The sequence below is a fragment of the Bos indicus genome, chromosome 11 (assembly GCF_029378745.1).
Source record: "Bos indicus isolate NIAB-ARS_2022 breed Sahiwal x Tharparkar chromosome 11, NIAB-ARS_B.indTharparkar_mat_pri_1.0, whole genome shotgun sequence".
In the NCBI taxonomy this organism is placed as follows: domain Eukaryota; kingdom Metazoa; phylum Chordata; class Mammalia; order Artiodactyla; family Bovidae; genus Bos; species Bos indicus.
The window spans coordinates 47,584,174-47,605,772 of record NC_091770.1 but is presented as its reverse complement, the minus strand read 5'-3'; the positions used below and the strand labels follow the sequence as shown (position 1 = coordinate 47,605,772).

Genomic DNA, 21,599 nt, shown 5'->3' with positions numbered 1-21,599 from the left:
TTTTCTGGAACTCTCTTGCTTTTTCAATGATCCAGCGGATGTTGGCAATTTGATCTCTGGTTCCTCTGCCTTTCCTAAAACTAGCTTGAACATCTGGAAGTTCATGGTTCACGTACTGCTGAAGCCTGGCTTGGAGAATTTTGAGCATTACTTTACTAGTGTGCAAGATGAGTGCAATTGTGTGGTAGTTTCAGCATTCTTTGGCATTGCCTTTCTTTGGGATTGGAATGAAAACCAACCTTTTCCAATCCTGTGGCCACTGCTGAGTTTTCCAAATTTGCTGGCATATTAAGTGCAGCACTTTCACAGCATCATCTTTTAGTATTTGAAATAGCTCAACTGCAATTCCATCACCTCCACTAGCTTTGTTCGTAGTGATGCTTCCTAAGGCCCACTTGACTTCACATTCCAGGATGTCTAGCTCTAGGTGAGTGATCACACCATCGTGATTATCTGGGTCGTGAAGATCTTTTTTGTACAGTTCTTCTGTGTATTCTTGCCACCTCTTCTTAATATTTTCTTCTGTTAGGTCCATACCATTTCTGACCTTTATTGAGCCCATCTTTGCAAGAAATGTTCCCTTGGTATCTCTAATTTTCTTGAAGAGATCTCTAGTCTTTCCTATTCTGTTGTTTTCCTCTATTTCTTTGCACTGATCACTGAGTAAGGCTTTCTTATCTCTCCTTGTTACTCTTTGGAACTCTGCATTCAAATGGGTATATCTTTCCTTTTCTCCTTTGCTTTTGGCTTCTCTTCTTTTCATAGCTGTTTGTAAGGGCTCCTCAGACAGCCATTTCGCTTTTTTGCATTTCTTTTTCTTGGGGATGGTCTTGCTCCCTGTCTCCTATACAATGTCACGAACCTCCGTCCATAGTTCATCAGGCACTCTATCAGATCTAGTCCCTTGAGCTATAGGGAAACCCCTAGAATAGATCTATGCTTAATAAAAAGTGTTTTCCTACAAAACGATGTCATGAATCCCCGAGGATTCTGAATTCCTGACGCACTCCTGAGAAGTTCCTGAGAAACAGAGAGCTCATCAACCTTGAGATTTTTGCAGGTGGGAAGCGTGAAGCCCAGCGAAGCTAAGGACCTTTCTTCTTTCCACCTGGCGCTCAGTTTTTCAAATCTGAAACATGCGGCGGTATGGTACTTCCAGGGCTGCAGTGACGATTAAGAGGCTGAATAAAACGTTTAGCAAAGTGGTTTTAAAAAAGGCTAAATGTGGAATACAAGGTTCCGTCTCATTTTCATTTCCTCCTCCACTTATTCCGCCCTCGGCCTCCTACCCATGAGGCCCTGCTCATCCTCCGACCCGAAGCCTGGATGCTGCCCGCCCAGTCCCGCCCTCAAGACCGGAGCCTGGCACTCCCACTGCGCTCGATCCGCCTCCCGGGCCGAGCTCTGCCGCTTCCGGAGCCTGGGACCCGGTAACCACGCCGCCCCAGCCCCTGCAGCCCTCCTACCATCCAGCCCAGCCGGCTGATTCCGGGGTGGGAGTTGAGGTTCCGCCCCACGCGAGCCGGCGCGCCGGCCTCGGGTCCCCTCCCCGCGTCGCCCCCCGGCAATCGCGGCGGCCTCGCAGAGCTCATCGGTAGCGAGACGTCTGAGCTCCGAAACTACTCGCGATTTCGCTTAACCCTGTCTTCAGCGTGGCAGGGTCGGCCTCCCTGCCCCCCCTTTTTTTCAGCCTCTAGTTCGGGCGTTGCGACTTGGAGGAAACCTGGGAGGGTTGAAGGTTCCCGACGCTTCGAAAATTTTGCAGGATTTCTGCAATTCACGGAGAGCCCCGACACTAAGCCTGTTGGGTTTTCCTAGGCTGGGAGTGGAACTTTATCCCGCAGGCCTGATAAAAAACGCCTTGGCCCAAGGCCAGGCCAGCCAGAGGTGCCAGTGACTTGGAGAGGCTGGCGGCGCCTGCCATGGCTCTGCCTTGGCCACCATCCCAGGGGCGCAGCGATAGCCGCTTAGGATTCGGCCGCCCGATTTTAAGTCTCCGCCCTGCCCCCATCCTTGCTCAGAAAATCTCTTGGCCTGGAGGAGGAGCCCTTCTTAAAATGTTTCCCTGCCTTGCGGCCATTTCTTGTTTCCTTTGCTCTTCATCCAGATTATTGGTCGGATATTTTCTGACCCGTCTCCACCCTGGAATAGGGCCCAACGGAGTCACAGGGGCAAATTACAAAATCATGCGCCAGAGGTCATTAGTCCGTTCAGCAGTCCAACCCAGGTGCTAGATTTTCTTGGTTAACTTCACAAGTTCAAGTCCTGTGGCAGCTGCTTCTGCTTCTGGGCTTCTCTTTCTGGTTTGTTGCTGTTCAGACTCTGCAACCCCCATGGACTGCAGAAGGCCAGGCTCCTCTGTCCTTCTTTATCTCCTAGAGTTTGCTCAAACTCATGTCCATTGAGTCTGTGATGCCATCCAACCATCTCATCATCTACTACCCGCTTCTCCTGCCCTCAGTCTTTCCCAGCATGAGGGTCTTTTCCAGTGAGTTGGCTCTTCACATCAGGTTGCCAAAGTGTTGGAGCTTCAGCTTCAGGATCAGTCCTCCCAGTGAATATTCAGGGTTGATTTCCTTTAGGATGGACTGGTTTGAACTCATTGCTGTCCAAGGGACTCGCAAGAGTCTTCTCCAGCTTTCAGTTTGAAAGGATCAACTCTTTGGCCCTCAGCCTTCTTTATGTTTCAACTCTCACATCCCTACATGACTACTTGAAAAACCATGGTTAAAGTTAAACACGTTTAACTGATTAAACAATGTTTAAAGTCAAACAATTTGACTCTCAGTTTTCTAGGTAGCGCCAGGGGTAAAGAACGCCTGCCAGTGTAGGAGACATAAGAGACTCGAAGTTCGATCCTTGGGTTGGGAAGATCCCTTGGAGGATGGCATGGCAACCCACTCCAGTCTACTTGCCTAGAGAATGCCATGAATAGAGGAGTCTGGCAGGCTCTAGTCCATAGGGTTGCAAAAGAGTTGGACCCGACTGAAGTGACTTAGCACACATGCATGCCTGATGAGTGATGGCCTAGGGGTTAGCTGAGGGAGCTGGGTGTACTTGGGCTTTGCCCCATGGGGTACTGAGCTTGGAGATTAAATGCCTCTGGGGCTGGTCCCTCTGCAGGCCCCCGGGATCATGTGGTATGTCAGCACTCGGGGTATGGCCCCACGGATTGACTTCAAGGAGGCGCTCTTCTCTGGCTATGCTCCAGACGGGGGCCTCTACATGCCTGAGGAGCTTCCACAGCTGGGCAGAGAGACCCTGCATGAGTGGAGCACACTCTCCTACCCCAGCTTGGTGAAGGAGCTGTGCAGCCTCTTCATTGGACCTGAGCTCATTCCTAGAGATGACCTAAATGGTGAGCACCCCTCTACCTTTCTACTCTCCCACCTCACTATTCTGCCAGCCCAGCCCCCAGAGTTGCAAATCCATCATTCAACCCCTAGGAGATCCCCAGTCATATTTCCCAAAGTTTGGCTTCCCAGGTGGCTCAAATGATAAAGAATCTGCCTGTACTGTAGGAGACCCAGGTTTGATTCCTGGGTTGGGAAGATCCCCTGGAGAAGAGACTGGCTACCCTCTCCAGTATTCTTGCCTGAGGAGCCTGGTGGGCTACAGTCCACGGGGTCACAAACAGTCGGACATGACTGAATAACTAACAAGTCCCCAGTCATATTTCCCAAACTTTGGAGTTTTTCCCAGACTCTGAAATCCCAGAATTGGAAATATCCTCAAAAAGTTTCATCCATTCCAGTTCCCACCCCAGTGTGGGGAATGCCAAAGTAATCGGCAGATAATTTGTTTTTAAAAAAACTTTTCAAAACTAGGGATTTCACCATTGACCTTGAATGAGATGCTTGAATGTTTGAATATTTCCTTCTTGCATATACTTCAGCATTTCTGGGCTTCCCTGGTGGCTAGATGGTAAAGAATCTGCCTGCAATTCGAGAAACCGGGTTCAATCCCTGGGTTGGGAAGATCCCCTGGAGGAGGGATTGGCAACCCACTCCAGTATTCTTGCCTGGAGAATCCCCATGGACAGAGGAGCCTAGTGGGCTACAGTCCATGGGGTCACAAAGAGGTGGACTCAACTGAGCAACTAAGCACAGCATAACACAGCACATATATAACACACAACACAGCACAGTATATAAAGCACCCAGACCCACAGATTGCTATTTTATTTCCTCAAATGGTAATTCCAGAAGGGATTTTGAGAGTGTTCTGGACCAGCTCATTTCAGACTGTTATGTGCCTACAGATTGTCCCTGGGAATCTTGTTAAAATGCAGATTCTGATTCAGTAGATCTGGGGCGGGCCTGAAAATTCTGCATTCCTATCAAGCGTCCAGGCTTCCCTGGTGGTGCAGGGGGAAAGAATCTGCCTGCCAATGCAGGAGACTCAAGAGATGTGGGTTCTTGATTCCTGGGTGGGGAAGATCCCCTGGAGGAGAAAATGGCAACCCACTCCAGTATTCTTGCATGGAAAATTCCATGGACAGAGGAGCCTGGTGGGTTACAGCCCATAGGGTTGCAAAGAGTCAGATATGACCGAGCAACTGAGCATGCATGCATCAGACGTCCAGATGATACTAATGCTGCTGGTCCATGGACCAGCTGTATAATATAATCCAGCAGCAGCAGCAACCTAGTAATGAGAGTTTGAGACTGAAAAGAACTCAAAATGTAGTTTGGGACTTCCCTGGTGATCCAGTGGTGAAGAATCTGCCTGCTAGTGCAGGGGACACCGGTTCGATCCCTGGTCCAGGAAGATTCCACGTGCTGCAGGATGACTAAGCACGAGTGCCTCAACTACTGAAGCCGGCTCACCTAGAGCTCGTGCTCTGCAATGAGAGAAGCCGCTGCAGTAAGAAGCTCGCTCGTGCAACTAGAGAGAGCCTAGCTCTCTCACCCCAGCTAGAGAGTAGCCCACCCACAGCTACTCTGGATGTAATAAAAATAAATAAATAAAAAAATTTTAAATGTAGTTCAGTGACCAGCACTGATGGCATTGCCTGGGTATGTGTTAGAATTCTCATTACTTCCTCCGACTTACTGATCCAAAACCTGCATTTTAAGATCCCAGGTGACTGGTTTGCCAATTAAAGTTTGAGAAATGCTACTCTGGATGGGCTTAGCTTTAGGTAGGACCCCAAGTTTCTGGCATCACAGGTGTGAGATTAAGTAATGCAAAACAAAGAAACAACTCTCTATTTTTAGGAAGGAAAATTAGAAGAGATGAGATACTTGATTTGTTTGTTGCGTGATTGTTTAACTGAATTTCTACTGGAATACATGCACACAAGAAATCCAAATGGTGTAGAAATCTATAAAGTAAAAAATGAAAGTCTTACAGCATCAATTCTGCTGTCTGGGAGAATCACTGTGAGGAATCCATGAACAGTTCGGTTCATGTCTTTCCAAACTTTTCCCCCTAGGATTATACAATTATATTCATACACAGTATCCTTTATGATAAAAATTTCAGGTATTTTACTCTGGTAACAAGATAGGAAATTCAAATTTAAAAGTGTAAAGAGACTAAGAATGAACTTGGAGGACAAGTGTGTGTGTGTGCGCGTGTGCACACTCTCAGTTGTGTCTGGCACTTTGTGACCCCATGGACTGTAGCACATCAGGCTCCTCTGTCCATGTGATTTTTCAGGCAGGAATACTGGAGTGGGTTGCCATCTCCTCTTCCAGGGAATCCTCCCAACCCAGGGATTGAACCCACATCTCTTGCATCTCCTGCATTTGCAGGCAGATTCTTTACCACTAGTGCCACCTGGGAAGCCCTGGAGGAGGATGAGAGAATGCCGTTTTCAATGTACGATTTCCCTTCCTTCCCCTTGCAGATCTGATTGATCGTGCCTTCAGCAGATTCCGCCACAGAGAGGTGGTGCATCTGTCCAGGTTGAGGAATGGGCTGAACGTGCTGGAGCTGTGGCACGGGGTCACCTATGCGTTTAAGGACCTGTCCCTGTGCTGCACAGCACAGTTCCTGCAGTACTTCCTGGAGAAGAGGAAGAGGCACATCACCGTGGTTGTAGGTGTGCATCATGGGCATGTGCCCTGGAGCCCACAGTACCCCACTGTGGGAGCCCACAACACCCCACTGATGTCTCTTGGGGAGTATGTTACTGATTCTTCTAGAGCAGCTTTCTTTTTTAAAAAATTGAATTATAATACCATGTGAGTTTCAGGTATACGGCACAGTGATTCGGTTATATGTATCTATTGTTGTTTAGTCGCTAAGTTGTGTCTGACTCTTCTGCAACCCCATGGACTCTATCTAGCACACCAGGCTCCTCTGTCTGTGGGATTTCTCAGTATTACAAAATATTGAGTATGGTTCCTTGTGATATACACTAGGTCCTTGTTGGTTATCTGTTTTATATATGTGAAGTGCTCAGTTGTGCCTGACTCTTTGTGACCCCATGGACTGTAGCCCACAAGGCTCCTCTGTCCATGGGATTTCCCAGTCAAGAATACTGGAGTGGGTTGCCATTCCCTTCTTCAGGGAATCTTCCTGACCCAACAATCAAACCTGTATCTCTTGTGTTTTTTTGCATTGCAGGTGGATTCTTTACCCGGTGAGCCATCAGGGAAGTCCTGTTTTAAATATATATGTTAATCCCAACCTCCTAATTTGTAGAGCAGGGTTCTTAACATTCTCTTGTGCCATGGACCCTTTTGACAGACTGATGGAGGCTATGGAATCTTCTCAGAATAATAATTTAAATAAATAAAATACATAGATGATATGGTGCCAACTTCACAGGTGCCTTGATTTGTATCCATGGGTCTCTTGGAGGTTCAAGGACCCCAGGTTAAGTACTGGATTCCTATCCTCCAGGGTATCCCCTCACTTGGCAACTGTGCTTTAGGGGCCAATTTCTTTCCATCTCTCTTTGTCTAAAGAGGGGGGTTCCTCCTTCTTCCCATCCAGGAACTTCTGGAGACACAGGAAGTGCTGCCATTGAGAGTGTTCAGGGGGCAAAAAACGTGGACATCATTGTTCTGCTGCCCAAGGGTCACTGTACAAAGATTCAGGAGCTCCAGATGACAACAGTGCTAAGAGAGAACGTCCACGTGTTCGGAGGTGAGTGTTGGGACTGAGGTTCTAGGGACAGCGTGGCCCTGCCTTGAGTGGTTCTATGTTGCGAGATGGACTGGAACCAAGCTAATCAATTGTCTAGCTGAGCATCCTGCCTCCTCTCCTTTCTCTCTCCTTCCCTCCCTTTATCAGTCATATTTTGAGGTTGGTATATGCCCTGACTTAGCCCTAAGTAGGCTCGTGGCTACACAGTCTCAGAAACTATTGGAGGTGACTGGTGCATAAACCATTACTAATAAATAGTACATCCAAGAAAGTGCAGGTTTAAACCCATGCCCCAAAGAATGCCACCTCCATGCACATTCAACCTGTTTGTGCCATGTCTGCAAGGCAGCTCAGTCATAGCCTGAGCCAGATGACTTGGATTTTTTTCCAGGGCACAGAGGTTCAGAGGGCAAAAACACATTGCCCTCTGAGAGAATGTGCTATTACATGTTGGCAGCTCACATCTTCCCTTGCAGTGTTGAATCAACTAATGCATTTGGTTAGCAGGTCTAAGTATTTAAAATAGGAAGCTACTCAGTGGTACCTATGGCTCATGACTCCTACTTCCTGAGCCACATCATGAATCATAGAATTTTATGCTTGCAGAAAGGCAAAAAAAATCTTAATGTCTGGCCATCTATTCTGAGCGCATTTAATCATTATGAAGCCCAAGAGTGTAGGAAAGCAGAGTGAGTTTGAGTGGAGCCATAGTTTTTATTGTGGGCTTCCCTAGTGGTTTAGACAGTTAAGAATCTGCCTGCCATGTGGAAGACCTGAGTTCAATCCCTTGGTCAGGAAGATCCCCTGAAGAAGGGAATGGCAAACCACTCCAGTATTCTTGCCTGGAAAATTCCATGTACAGAAGAGCCTGGCCAGCTACAGTCTATGGGATTCCAAAGAGCTGGATCTGACTGAGCAACTAACACACACTTGTATACTTTTTTATTTCTACCTGTCACACCCCACTGCACCCCAGGGACCCCCAAGGAAGGGATAGGAAAATGAGCAGTAGAGATCTTGGTGAAGTTTTGTGCTCTGTGGCCTGGAGCAAGCTGTCTAGGTAGCCTGACTTGGTTTGGTCACTCACCTAGCAGGACAACAAATGTGGTAGCAGAAAACCCTCCTTCTGTAGCTGGCCTGGCCTCCTGTTATAATCCCATAGATGAAGTTTTATATAACACCAATTTTGTCAAGGACCAAAAACACAGCGAAAACAACTGTTACCCAGGGGATTAGCATGAATATCCTTTGTCTGTTTGTTCAAGAGCAAACAAAAAGCCTCTTCTACTCTTTCCTTTAGCAAACCCATGTACATTCCAGTGAAAAGTTTATTGTTTAGCTAAGGCAAGTGTTGGCAGAATTAACCTTGGTAATTCATTGCCCATATCTGGCCACATATTGGGCTTCCCAGGTGGCGCTAGTGGTAAAGAATCCACCTGCCAGTGCAGGAGATACAAGAGACGCGGGTTTGATCCCTGGGTTGGGAAGATCCACTGGAGTAGGAAACAGCATCCCAGTCCAGCATTCTTGCCTGGAAAATTCCATAGATAGAGGAGTCTGGCAGGCTGCAGTCCATGGGGTCGAAAAAGAGCGGAGCATCTGACTACATTTTCCTGCAGTCATGGCAAGATTTTAATGCACAACATTCAGGTTCCTAAGGGTTTCTGTTAAACCCTAAGCACCAGAATTGCTATTTATGGATCTGCGACTGTCTTTGCCTAGAATCAGATCAGAGAATAGCTTTTTGTGCCTCTGTTCTGGACCTGCAGCCTTCTCTCCTTGTATACAGATATTGGAAGGCTTTTATCTAAGGGCGTGTATAGAAGCATCATTCCTGATCATGAGTTGGAGAACAGTGCACATTAGGAAAATGTGGCAGACATGTGGATGGTGATGAATACAGTATGTCATAAATGTGCATAAATTAGTTTTTATTTCAAAACAGTACCGTTCAAGTTCTTCCTTTCCTTTCTGGAATCTTCTGACTTGGTTTCCAGGAGAATATGCGTTAGTTTGGGAGCTAGCAGTGGGTGTGTGTTTTCCCTAGGACTAGGGAGCTCAGGGAGCAGAGATGGGTCACCTGGATTGTTGTGTCTTAGACACCGATGTTTTCTGAAGTCATTAATACCCATTGTACATTATATACTCAATTCTTCTTAAGCACAGGATAATCAGCCAATGCTAGTTATGTATTATTTGGGTTGTTTTTGCCTGGAAGTAACAGAAAACCTAACTCAGACTGACTTGAACAGGGATAATTTCCAGCTCATGTACCTGTAAGTATAGAAATGGAATGGGCTTCTGACTGGTTGTTTCACTGCCTTCTGGGAGCCAGTATTCTTGGTTCCATCTTCCCCAATTCTCAAGCTTTTTGTGGTTCATGATGGTTACTGAAGGTAACCAAGTCTCTCTTCCTGTGGCTGTCTCTTGAAAGCAGTGAATCTTTTCCTTGAACCCCAGCAAATATCCCCCTTGTAACATGGATCTGGAGTTAGTCCTGCAGTCTCAGTGCTACTACGTGATGAAAGGGGGAATGAATGGTAACCTCCACGCCTACTCTGGCATTTACCCGCAATAATCTTATCCCCCTCTGGCCTCCAAGTTTGGATTCAATGGAGAAATAGACCCAGGTTTTAGATAAGAGATTAATGTTGGCTTGATTGCTGGTTGGGCTGGGTTGAGGGGTGCAACTTGGACTAGGTGCTGATTTGCCCAACAATTACCCAATTAATTTATCCATAAATTAAAGTGCACACACACCCAGCTTAAGGAGAAATCCTGCCCATACCAGCTTCCCTGCCACGTAGGAGCCGAGGGTAGAACCTCCACCCTTTGATCTAAATGAGGGAACAAGGGCAGATCCCCTAGAAAGAGCAACTCTTTCCCCTCAGCCCCTGATGGAGAACCATGGAGTAAAGCTCAGCCTCTCACCATCTTATAACCTGATAAACTATCCTGTCCTTATTTCCAGAGCCTGGGGAAGAGGGCCTGGACTACAAAGAGGAATTCTTCCCCCAGTGTCCCAGAAGGTTGACATTTAATATCTAATTTTAGATAATGGTAGAAACATTGGAAATGTGACCATAAGGATATGAGCCATGGGTTGAGTGAAGGTCCCAGTGCGATGGGCTCAGTCTGAAAGGCCTTGTGGGCACATGCTGACCATCTGGGGGTTCTCTGTGCTCCTGACAGCTCCTTTTCCTCTCTCCCCTGACAGTGGAGGGTAACAGCGATGAGCTGGATGAGCCCATCAAGACGGTGTTTGCCGACGTGGCCTTTGTCAAGAAGCACAACCTAATGAGTCTGAATTCAATCAACTGGTCCCGGGTCCTCGTGCAAATAGCCCACCACTTCTTTGCTTACTTCCGGTGTGCGCCATCCTTAGACATGCACCCCCTGCCCCCCGTGGAGGTGGTTGTGCCAACGGGGGCTGCCGGTAACCTTGCAGGTGAGGAGACCCCTGGACGGAAATGGGCTTTCCAGAAAAATGCCTGTGGTCCTTGTCCTCCCAGCCACCTTTTGGCTATAAGCTAGGTTGGGTCCTTTGTTGTTTCGTCGCTTAGTCACGTTCAACTCTTTGCAACCCCAAGGACTGTAGCCCACGAGGCTCCTCTGTCCATGGGATTTCCCAGGCAAGAATAGTGGAGTGGGTTGCCATTTCCTTCTCCAGGGGATCTTCTCGATCCTGGGATTGAACCTCGGTCTCCGACATTGGGAGGTGGATTCTTTATCACTGAGCCACCACGGAAGCCCAGGTTGGGTCCTAGGTGATGGGGAACTACACAAAAGAACCTTCCAGAAAATGTCCCTCTGACTTCCTGGGAGGACATACTGGCCTTTTGCCACAGGGGGAGAGTAATGGGTTAACCCCAGTGTGCTCGGCCGCCTGATCTGATGTGTCGCTCAGCAGAGTGTGGGGAGATGAGGTGAAGGTTCAGCTGCTGTTCCTGGATGGCAGAGCCCTCTGCCAGGAACGTGGACTTTCCTCCCAGCCCTGGCCAGCTCCCTGCTCTGAGGATAAGGACTCGCCTGGCACAGCGTGTTCTCCTCAGAGACCGTGTGATGTGGAAAGAGTCCTGGACTTGGGCTTCTGGCTCCAGTTCTGTCCTTTACTAGCTGAATGGCTGTCCCTTAGGTTCAGCTCCTCGGCTATCAAAGGGAAGTTGGACCGCTTATCATATCTCTCAGGACGAGCGTGAGGTGCAAATTAGATTCTGTGTGTATGTGAACTTTGTGAAGGTCGAGTGCTATAAAGCTGCGTGGCATGAAAATAATTTCCTGTAATAATTTATAGGAACGTTGATCAAGCACTGACTATGTGTCAGGCAGTGCTCTGAATGCTTCCCTCATATCAATTCATTTAATCCTCACATGGGCCTATGAGGGGCACTATTTCATTTTACAATGAGGAGGCTGTGGCACAGAGAAGTCCTTGGACAGCCTGTCATTGTTTACGCACTGGTCAGTCCCAGGGCCAGGATGGTGGCCCAGGCAAGCTGGCTTCAGAGTCTTCGCCCTTTTGAACTTATGAGGCTGCCTCTTGATGGACGTGACTTTTTTCTGATGGTTCTGTTAGTGGCATCGCTTCTGATGGGTGCCCAGGTTGGCTTAGGTGAGACCATGAAAGCATCTTAGTGCTCAGGAGTCTTTGTGACTTCAGCTAACACAGGGATGGAAAAAATGAGCTGGCTGTTAGACAAGGACGGCTCAGCCTTCTTCCCCATCCGTGGAGAGAAGCCCACCACACTGCCCATTTGCATCACCCCCCAGGGAATGGTACCACCTGCCTGTGCCCTGTATCTGCCACAGTGCCTGGCACAAAAGCAACATTTGCAGAGGGATCTCCGATCTAGCCCTGCTCCATCAGGAACTAGCTGCTTGACTTTAAGCCCTTGGACCCCTTAAGCCTCCATTGTTCCCCTGTCATGCAAGGATCGTGGCATTTACTGAGGGTCCCATGAAATAAGACTGTAAAAGTGCTTTGCAAAATTGAGTGACACTGGGTGGTGTGGGTATCCCTAACTCCTTTTACTTACTCATAGAAATAAACTATTCATGGGAATAGGAACCTTCCTAAACTACGTTACCTTTCTGGGCTCTCCATCTCTCGGGGTGAGGCATTTTATTTGTTTCATGCAAACAGGAGCTGCTGTTAGGTGGACAGTAGCTGCCTCCCCATCCTCCTTCGGCCCCTTTCCAGGAGAGTCAGCCTGAAAGCACTGGTTCTTCGTCTGGGGACTCAGCGTGTGCTCCAGACTTAGACAGACCTCTAAGTTCACATCCTCACTCTGCCACTTAGCAGGCTGTGAAAGTACGAGTATTAGTAGCTCAGTCGTGTCCAACTCTTTGAGACCCCATAGGCTATGGCCCACCAGACTCTTCTGTCCATGGGATTCTCCAGGCAAGAATACTGGAATGGGTTGCCATTCCCTTCTCCAGGGGATCTTCCCAACCCAGGGATTGAACCTGGGTCTCTTGAATTACAGGCAGATTCTTTACCATCTGAGCCACCAGGGAAGCCCAAAGCAGGCTTTGGGTGGGTCATTTAAACTTCTCAGAACCTCTGTTTTCTCTTCTGCAAATGGTGTGTGTCAGTACCTGGTGGGGGCAGGGTTTGGCGTGGAGAACAGCATCAGGGCACAGTAACCCCCTCCTACTCTTTCCTCCTTTTTTGTTTTTTGGTAGCAGCTTTATTGCTCTATGATTCACGTACCATACAATTCACCCGTTTAAAGTATTCAGCTTAATAATTTTTAGTGCACACAGATTTGTGCAACCATCACCATAATGTTTTAGAGCATTTTCATCACCCTAAGAGGGAGCCCTGTTCCCATGAAGCAGTCATTCCGTCCTCTCTCCCAGCTTTAGGCAGTCACTCATCTATTTTATCTCTGTAGATTTTCCTGTTCTGGACATTTTATGTAAATGGAATCATCCAATATGTGGCCTTTTATGTCTAGCTTCCTTTCACTTAGCATGACATTTTCAAGGCTCATCCATACTGTAGCACGTGTTAGTACTTTATTCCTTTTTATGGCTGAATACTATTTTATTGTATCGATGTATCACATTTTGTTTACACATTTAAGAGTTAATGGACATTTGGATTGCTTAGGTTTTTAGTTATGAATAATGCTGCTGTGAACGTTTGTGTATGTGTTTGTGTGGCTCTGTTCTCAGTTATCTTGAGTATATACAAACTAGGAGTGGATTTCTGGGTTGTACTGGAGCTCTGTGCTTAACTTTTTGAGGAACTGCTGGACAGGTTTCCAGAGTGGCTGCACTATTTGCCATTCCCACTAACAGTATATGGGGGTTCCAATTTCTCCACATCCTGACCAAGACTTGTTATCATCTGTCTTCCTGATTCTAACCATCCGAGTAGGTATGAAGTGGTGTATCATTGTGATTTGGGTTTGTGTTTTCCTGATGACTAATGATGTTGAGTGGGCTTCCCTGGTGGCTCAGTGGGAAAGAATCCACATGCCAATCTCTGGGTCAGAAAGATCCCTGGAGGAGGAAATGGTACCCCACTCTAGTATTCTCACCTGAAAAATCCCATGGACAGAGGAGCCTGGTGGGTTACAAATGTTGCAAAAGAGTTGGATACCACTTAGTGACTAAACAACAGCAACAGTGATGTTGAGTGTCTTTTCATATGTCTGTTGGCTATTTGTTTATCTTTTCTGGAGAAATGTCTACACAAGTCCTTAGCCTATTTTTTAATTGGATTATTTGTATTTTAATTGTTGAGTTGTAAGAGTCCTTTATATATTCTCGGTTCAAGTCTCTTATCAGATATACAATTTGCAAATGGTTTTTCCTATTCTGTGGGTAGCCTTTTTATAGTGATAAATTGATAATGATATATTGATAGTGTCCTTTGAAGCATGAAAGCTTCAAAAAGCACAAAACCTTCTTAATTTTGATGATGTTCATCTATTTTTTCTTTTGTTGTCTGTGATTTTGGTGTCATGGCTAAGAAACCATTGTTCTCCTCTCATAAGCTGGGTGCATCGCTCAGAAGATGGGGCTGCCCATTCACCTGGTCGTGGCAGTGAACAGCAATGACATCATCCACAGGACCGTCCAATGGGGAGACTTCTCTCTGTCCAAAGCGGTCAAGCCAACCTTGGCATCGGCCATGGACATTCAGGTGGGATGTGTGTGCAGGTCTGCCCCAGGTGTTGGTTGGATGGAGGTGGACAAGGGCTGAGGTCAGCATGACCCCTGGGACCCTGCCTCTCTGCTCAGGTTCCCTACAACATGGAGAGGATCTTCTGGCTGCTGTCTGGCTCTGACAGCCAGGTGATAAGAACCCTCATGGAGCAGTTTGAAAGGACAAAAAGTGTGAGTCTACCCAAGGAGCTGCACAGCAAGGTCAGTTACCACTCACACACCATGGAGAAAGGAAAGGGTACAGCCACGAGACCAGACCTGGGGTTTGAAAATCTTTTCAAGGAAAGGAGATGCTTGGGTATTTTTTTGAGTACCTGCTATGAGCCTCGCACTTCTGGAGTTTATGAGGATTTATTTTTTGAATGGGGAGAGGTGGTTGGTTTAGAGGTTTTTGGTTTAGAGTTAGATGCATGTAAATCCAAGCCAGTTATGAGGCCTTGGGTTAGATTCTTAAACTCTGTGCCTCAATCTCCTCATCTGTAAAATGGGAATCATGAGAATGCCTGCATTGTTGAAGATTTAAGTCCATCAAGCGCTTTGTATACTGCCTGGCAATATAGGGCTTAATATATTATCTATCATTATTTTATTCATTATTGTTGTTGATTTCCAATAATAACAACTGGAAGCCACTTTCTCTATCCAGTATGTGCAGAGACTATTGTTCAATTAACTTTTTTAAAAAAAATAAAGAAGGAGAGGGAGTTTCTTGGCAGTCCAGTGGTTGGGGCTCTGTGCTTGCACTGCAGGGGACCTAAGTTTGATCCCTGGTCAGGGAACTCAGATCCTGCAAGTCACAGCACTGCCAAAAAATTAAATTAGAAAAATAAAGAATAAGGAGAAATTTTGTCTCCAAATGGATAGGAGTCTAGGGCTCAGTTGCTCAGTTGTGTCCAACTCTTTGTGACTCCATGGACTGTGGCCCTCCAGTCTTCTCTGTCCCTGGGATTCTCCAGGCAAGAATACTGGAGTGGGTTGCCATTTGTGTCTCCAGGGGATCTTCCTGACCCAGGGATCGAACCCAGGTCTCCTGCATTGCAGGCGGATGCTTTACCGTCTGAACTACTAGGAAGCCCTCTAGGGAAGGATTGCTTTTATTTTAATGTAACCTGGTGATGGAAACTTATTTAATATCAAAAAAGGATTTCATATATTGAATTTGACTATAATTTTCTCTACCACATTCCTACCAATTGGTCATCCAGACTGTGTATACTTCCAACAACAAGGACCTCACTACCTCACATCAGCTGTAGTCATTACAAAGTTCTTTATGTCAAGCCAGAATCTGTTCCTTCTAGCTTGTGTACTGGTGAGCTGATTCCCATACTTGAAGAGAATCTTCCTTTACCTGCTAAGCCTTCCTGGTTCCTTTAGCTACATGGTGTGAATCACATGGCGTAATTTTGAGTGGTTGGTGTCCATCTTAAAGAGTTGTTCCCAGAACTAGATACAGTTCTGTGGGCTCAGTCACTCACACAGACGGGTGTGGAATTTGTCTTCTGGAATCTGTGCTTCTTTTCCTCTCTTTTTTCCTGGCCATGGCCTGTGGTTCCCCACCAGCGATCAACTCTGCCCCCACACTGCATTGGAGTCCAGGAGTCTTAACCAGTGGACCACCAGGGAAGTCTCCCTATGCTTCTTCGATGCAACCTGTTTTAATCAGTTTGGACTGCTATAACAAAGTACCACAGACTGGTGACTTATAAACAATACAAATGTATTTCTCACAATTCCAGGGACTGGAGGACCGAGGTCAAGGTGCTAGTATCAAGGTCAAGGTTGGATTCTGGTGAGGGCCCCCTTCTGGGAGGTAGTAGGCCGCCTTCTTGTATCCTCATATGGGGGAATATGAGACACTAATAAAGATACTAATTCCATTCATGAAGGCTCCACCCTCATGACCTAATTACTTCCCAAAGCCTCACCTACAAATACCATCATATTGGGATTAGGGCTTTAACATATAAATTTGGTGGGAACACGACTATGAAGACCATAATACAACTAAAGTTCAGCTTATTTAATGGTTTGTTTTGATATTCCTTCTCCTCATGTAAATGAGATGCTATGTGAAGACAGACACCATATCCCCTGGTTCTTCATTCTCTCCCTGGCTGTACATGTAGAAGTTACTCCATCTGCTGAAACAACATTCATTCATTTGTTCATTCATTCATTCATGTTACTTATTGCCCATGAGCCAGGAAATGTGCTTGGTGCTAGAGATTCAAATATAAATAAAACAAACACACTCATTGTCTGCTGTGAACCATAATAGGTCAGGAAGATGTCTAAACAATTTATAATAACCTGTGGTTTCTATTGGGCTTCCCAGGTGGCACAGTGGTAAAGAATCCACCTGCCAATGCAGGAGACATGGGTTCGATCCCTGGGTTGGGTAAATCCCTGGAGAAGGGAATGGCAACCCACTCCAGGATTCTTGCCTGGGAAATCCCATGGACTGAGGAGCCTGGAGGGCTACAGTCCATGGGGTCACAAAGAGTCGGACATGACTTAGCAACTAAACAGCAGCAACATGGTCTTTATTGATTGAAGTTGATTATATTCATGGTTTTTGGCACATGCAGTGCATTTCCAGAGAATGATCAAATAAACCATCTACACCGAGGGAGCACTGAAAAGGGAGTCTTCCTTTTCTGAGGTAGTGGGCAATTTTCCTAAAGGAAAGCTGGAGATTTGGGTGGAAACCGATGGGAAACTATTCCCATACCTACAGGGAGGGGGCGCACTAACAGCAAAGCACTAGGAATGCTTGAGTGCCCTTAGCCTGTGTGTCCTTTGGTTGCTGAGCAAGCATATGTTCTATTTTGCTGATCCAGAGCCAAATTCTAAATAAATGTATTGACCTGAAACTCAAACGTGTGCTTCCTCTAACTTGAGTGAATCTGTTTAAAACTGGGAAACATGGGAAACTAGCTTTTTCTCTGAGCTGAATCTGAGCCATTTCATTTGAGTTTCTGATGTGTACCCAGATGGTTGTATTGGGTGGTGGGTTTTTGGTCATCTCTTCCCCACTTCCCCTCAGCTTTCGGAGGCAGTAACCTCTCAATCGGTGTCGGATGAGGCTATCACCCAGACGATGGGCCGCTGCTGGCAGGAGAACCAGTACCTGTTGTGCCCGCACTCAGCCGTGGCCGTGAGCTGCCATTACCAGCAGGTGGACAGGCAGCAGCCCAGGTACTGGTGGGGTGGGTGCCTGAGTTTCAGGGAGGGGGGACCCCTTTGGACCTCTCTGGGCCCATCCTTTTCCCCAAGCAGGGGGCACAGGAATGTGAACAACTTGCTTTTCTTGGGAGGAGGGGTGCCCCACATGGCATGTGAGATCTTAGTTCCCCGACTAGGGATCGAACTCAGGCTCTCTGCAGTAGAAGCACAGAGTCTCGACCACTGGTCCACCAGGGAGGTCCCCCAAATGGGTTTTATGAGCATAGTGGGTGCTGAGTGAAGGTGTGTGCTGAGACTGTGGTCCTAGAAGAGGGAGCTTGAACCCCAAAAAGCAGGAGCAGTTGGCTAGCAGAGTTATTGCAGAGATGAATTCAAGGGACCAAACCTGTTTTTTTCCCTGTCTCTCTCCACCCTACCTCTAACCTTCCCCTGTTCCTTCTTCTCCCGCCTCACCTTCTTCCGGTACCTGCCCCACTATCTATTATCTTCCACCCCCTGTTTTCACTTCCCCCACTTCCCCCAGCCCTCCCCGCTGTTGTCTGGCTCCCGCCTCTGCAGCCAAGTTCCCGGAGGCTGTGCGGGCTGCCAGGCTGACCCTGGACACCCCGGCAGAGATCCTCGCCCTGGAGCACAAGGAGGCACGCTGCACCCCAATGCGGAAGGGCGACGACTGGACACGGATGCTCCGGGACACGATTGAGGACCTGAGCCAGCAGTGGCAGAGGAGCTTCCTGAATCTCCCGGCATAGCCCCGCTGGAGATGGCTTCCTTTAGGCCTCTGACCCTGGGAGGTGTCCCCTGTGAGCCGCTTGGGGCACCTTCTCCCCATTGAGAGTCTGTGCAGGAGGTTCTCGGGGGGCTGCTCTAGAGGTGGGGGTCTGGAGCCAGCGGGCTGTGCTCTGTTCCCAGGATGCTCTGTGCTGTCACCGCCTGATGTCGCGCCTGATCCCCTGGGAGGCGGGGAGGGCTCCTGTAGATGTTGCTGGGGGTGCACTGCCACCGCCGGACAGTGCAGGAACATTGCTGCTGCCTGTGAAAGTTTCAGTGGATAAGAATGTGCCTGCCAGTGCAGGGGACACAAGTTTGATCCCTGGTCCAGGAAGATCCCACATGCCAGGGAGCAACAAAGCCCCTGCGCCACACCTGCTGAGCCTGGGCGCCTGGAGCCCGTGCTCCGCAACGAGAGAGAGCACCACAATGAGAAGTCTGTGTGCTACAGGGAAGAGTAGCCCCCGCTTGTAGCAACTAGAGAAAGCTGGAGCAAAGCAACAAAGAATATGTAAATACATAAATAAATAAATAAAAACTTAAAAAAGAAAGGAAAGTCTGGGGTTCAGGGTCAACCTCGGTTCTAAGATTTTGGACCCAGGCAGATGGGGACCACTGACTCCATTAGCACAGGTCTGGCTTGAGTCTTAGTTTATCTGGTCCCCAAACCAGATCACAGGCCTTGGCCTGCCTTGTCAGAGGCTTTGTTGTTGTGTTTAGTAGATAAGTTGTGTCCCACTCTTTGTAACCCCATGGACTGTAGACTGCCAGGCTCTTCCTGTTCGTGGGATTCTCTAAACAAGAATACTGGACTGGGTTGCCATTTCTTTCTCCAATGATCTTCCCAGCCCAGGGATCCAACCTGTGTCTCCTGCATTGGCAGGCGGATTCTTACTATCTGAACCACTGGGGAAGCCCAACGTATGTGTACTAGACTATGTATAATTTCCCTGGTGGTCCAGTGGTTAAGACTCCATGCTTCTAATGCAGAGGCACAGGTTCGATCCCTGGTCGGGGAAGTTCATATAGTGTGGCCAAAAAAAAAAAAAAGATATATATATATGTTTAGCACACAGAGTGTGCTAAATAGACATGAAGAAATAATAACAGCACTTACATTTATCTCTTCTCCCCCCGTCCAGTGGATTGCCTGTGGGCCTGTCTTTGGTAGTCCTGGTTGAGCACTGTGCCTGGTGCATTCTGGAACTGGCAGGACCAGGAACAAAGCTCCTCTGTGACTGCACATCTACCAGATACTGTGTGATGACTCTCAAAGTGTGGTCCTTGGGTTTCCCCAAAATGCAAACTCCCAGCCCCCACCCTGCTGCTGCTGCTGCTGCTGCTGCTGCTAAGTCACTTCAGTCGTGTCCGACTCTGTACCACCCCAGAGATGGCAGTCCACCAGGCTCCCCCGTCCCTGGGATTCTCCAGGCAAGAACACTGGAGTGGGTTGCTATTTCCTTCTCCAATCGTGAAAGCGAAAAGTGAAAGTGAAGCCCCCACCCTAGAGCACAGCAAATCTGTGGACATAGGCGGGGTGTCTTCAGTTCTTACAAATGCCCCCACATAAGTTTCCGCCCTCTAATTTCAGGAAACCCTGGCCAAGGACTTTAAGTTCATAAATAATTGTCTGTCACAGGGAGATATGCTTTGTTTCCACAAGGGCATGCTCTCTTCCTGCTACTGTTTTTATGATCTAGCCTACACTGCCCAATTCAGGAACCACCAAACATTTGTTGAGTTCTTGCAATGTGAATAGTCTGAACTGAATTTTAAATTTTTAAATTAATTTACATTTAAATGTTAAATTTTCTTACTTGATTCAGTTATTGGAAAACTTCTAAGTATGGAAAAATTCAAGTAATATGGATCTGCTTTTTCAGCTATAAAATTTATGAAGTACATAAAATACTTTGTTTTGGAGTATAGTTGATTAATGTTGTGTTAGTTTCAGCTGTACAGTAAAGTGATTCAGTTATACATATACACGTGTCTGTTCTTTTTCAAGAAGATTCTTGTTAAGATATCTTGATTCAAGATAGTGTTCTGATTGAGATGTACCACAAGTGTAAATTACATGTTGGATTTCAAAGACATCTAATGAAAAAAAATCTAAAATATCTCAGTAATTTTATATCAATGATCTGTTGAAAGGATGGTGTTTTTATGTATTAGAATAAATAAAATATAATATTAAATTAATTCCATCTTTTTCCTTTTCTTTTTCTAAGGACATTTAAAGTTGTATATGGGGCTTGCCCTTGTGGCTCCCAATGTATTTCTAGAGACAGCAGTGATCTAGAGCTTAACCTTGGCTTTGTGTGTACATGAACACGCCACAGATAGTTGTGGATTTACTTATATTATTGGGTTCAAATCTTGTGTGGATTGAGGGAGGGGGTTAGACAAACACAAAGACTGCAATATCAGCACACCCTCAGACCCTGGACCCTGGGAGCCCCTTCGGATGGCAGGTGAGGCAGGCACAGTGTGGAGAGATTTCTGACCACTGGAGGGCACTGTTGCAGCTACTCTGAGGGCTGCTGTGAAAGGACCCAGTGGCCGTCTAGCTGTCTTCTCCCCATAGTTAAGGGGAGTTTGGGATGGACATGTACGCACTGCTGTACTTAAAGTGGATAACAAACAAGGTCTTACTGTATAGCACAGGAAACTCTACTCATTGTTATGTGGCAGCCTGGATGGGAGGGTAGTTCAGAGGGGAATGAATACATGTATGTGTACGGCTGAGGCCTTTTGCTGTCCACCTGAAACTATCACATCGTTAGTCAGCTGTAATCCAATACAAAACTAAAAGCTAAAAAGCTGCCTGCCTGCGCCCTGAGGTCTACAGGAGCTTCTGGTCGCCCAGGCTGATCTCTGCCTGCCACCCCACATCAGAACTTCCAGGCCTGCATCTCCGTGGTGTCCAGGGGCTTGAAGGGAGAGGCCAGAGGGCACCCTCTTACTGAAAAACTTGACACCGAAGCAGGACACTCGGTGCAGAGAGAGCAGGAATGCTGGACACACAGGAGGACGGGGCAGCCTCCTAAAAGAATGACATGACCCTTACAGCCACAGGACTTCACAGCTTCTGAGACACTTTAAGAGCAAACGTGATGGAGCCTCCTGAACCCATTTATCCATCAGGCATGACAGGCCTGATACTTCGGGGTCATGAGATATTTAAGAGGTCCATGGAGATATTTTAATTTCTTTTAAAAGCTGAGGAGAGCATGGCAGCCCACTCCAGTATTCTTGCCTGGAGAATCCCCATAGACAGAGGAACCTGGAGGGCTACAGTCCACGGCAGTCACAAAGAGTTGGACATGACTGAGCGACTAAGCACAGCACACAAAAGGAAG

At 47.2% G+C, this 21,599-nt stretch overlaps 1 protein-coding gene across 2 annotated transcripts; it reads left to right on the top strand.

Annotated features, from left to right (window-relative positions):
• Positions 1 to 1,303: 1,303 nt before the first annotated feature.
• Positions 1,304 to 20,439, top strand: THNSL2 (threonine synthase like 2). 2 transcript variants are annotated; one of them, XM_019970276.2, is made up of 9 exons: positions 1,311 to 1,430; positions 3,124 to 3,358; positions 5,855 to 6,049; positions 6,949 to 7,101; positions 10,319 to 10,549; positions 14,109 to 14,257; positions 14,356 to 14,481; positions 17,330 to 17,481; positions 17,993 to 20,439. In XM_019970276.2, the coding sequence occupies exons 2-9, from the start codon at positions 3,136 to 3,138 to the stop codon at positions 18,216 to 18,218; spliced, it is 1,455 nt and encodes a 484-aa protein (XP_019825835.2). In that variant the 5' UTR covers positions 1,311 to 1,430; positions 3,124 to 3,135; the 3' UTR covers positions 18,219 to 20,439. The 2 variants fall into 2 exon arrangements, with proteins under 2 accessions (XP_019825836.2, XP_019825835.2); XM_019970277.2 differs by lacking the exon at positions 5,855 to 6,049 and having other exon boundaries at positions 1,304 to 1,430.
• The last annotated feature ends 1,160 nt before the right edge of the window (positions 20,440 to 21,599 follow it).

Coding starts and splice junctions, on each gene's coding strand:
- THNSL2 (XM_019970276.2), top strand. CDS start 3,136: ATGTGGTATGTCAGCACTCGGGGTATGGCCCCACGGATTGACTTCAAG. Junction 10,550..14,108: donor GGCTGCCGGTAACCTTGCAG/GTGAGGAGACCC, acceptor TCCTCTCATAAG/CTGGGTGCATCGCTCAGAAG. Junction 17,482..17,992: donor GTGGACAGGCAGCAGCCCAG/GTACTGGTGGGG, acceptor CACTTCCCCCAG/CCCTCCCCGCTGTTGTCTGG.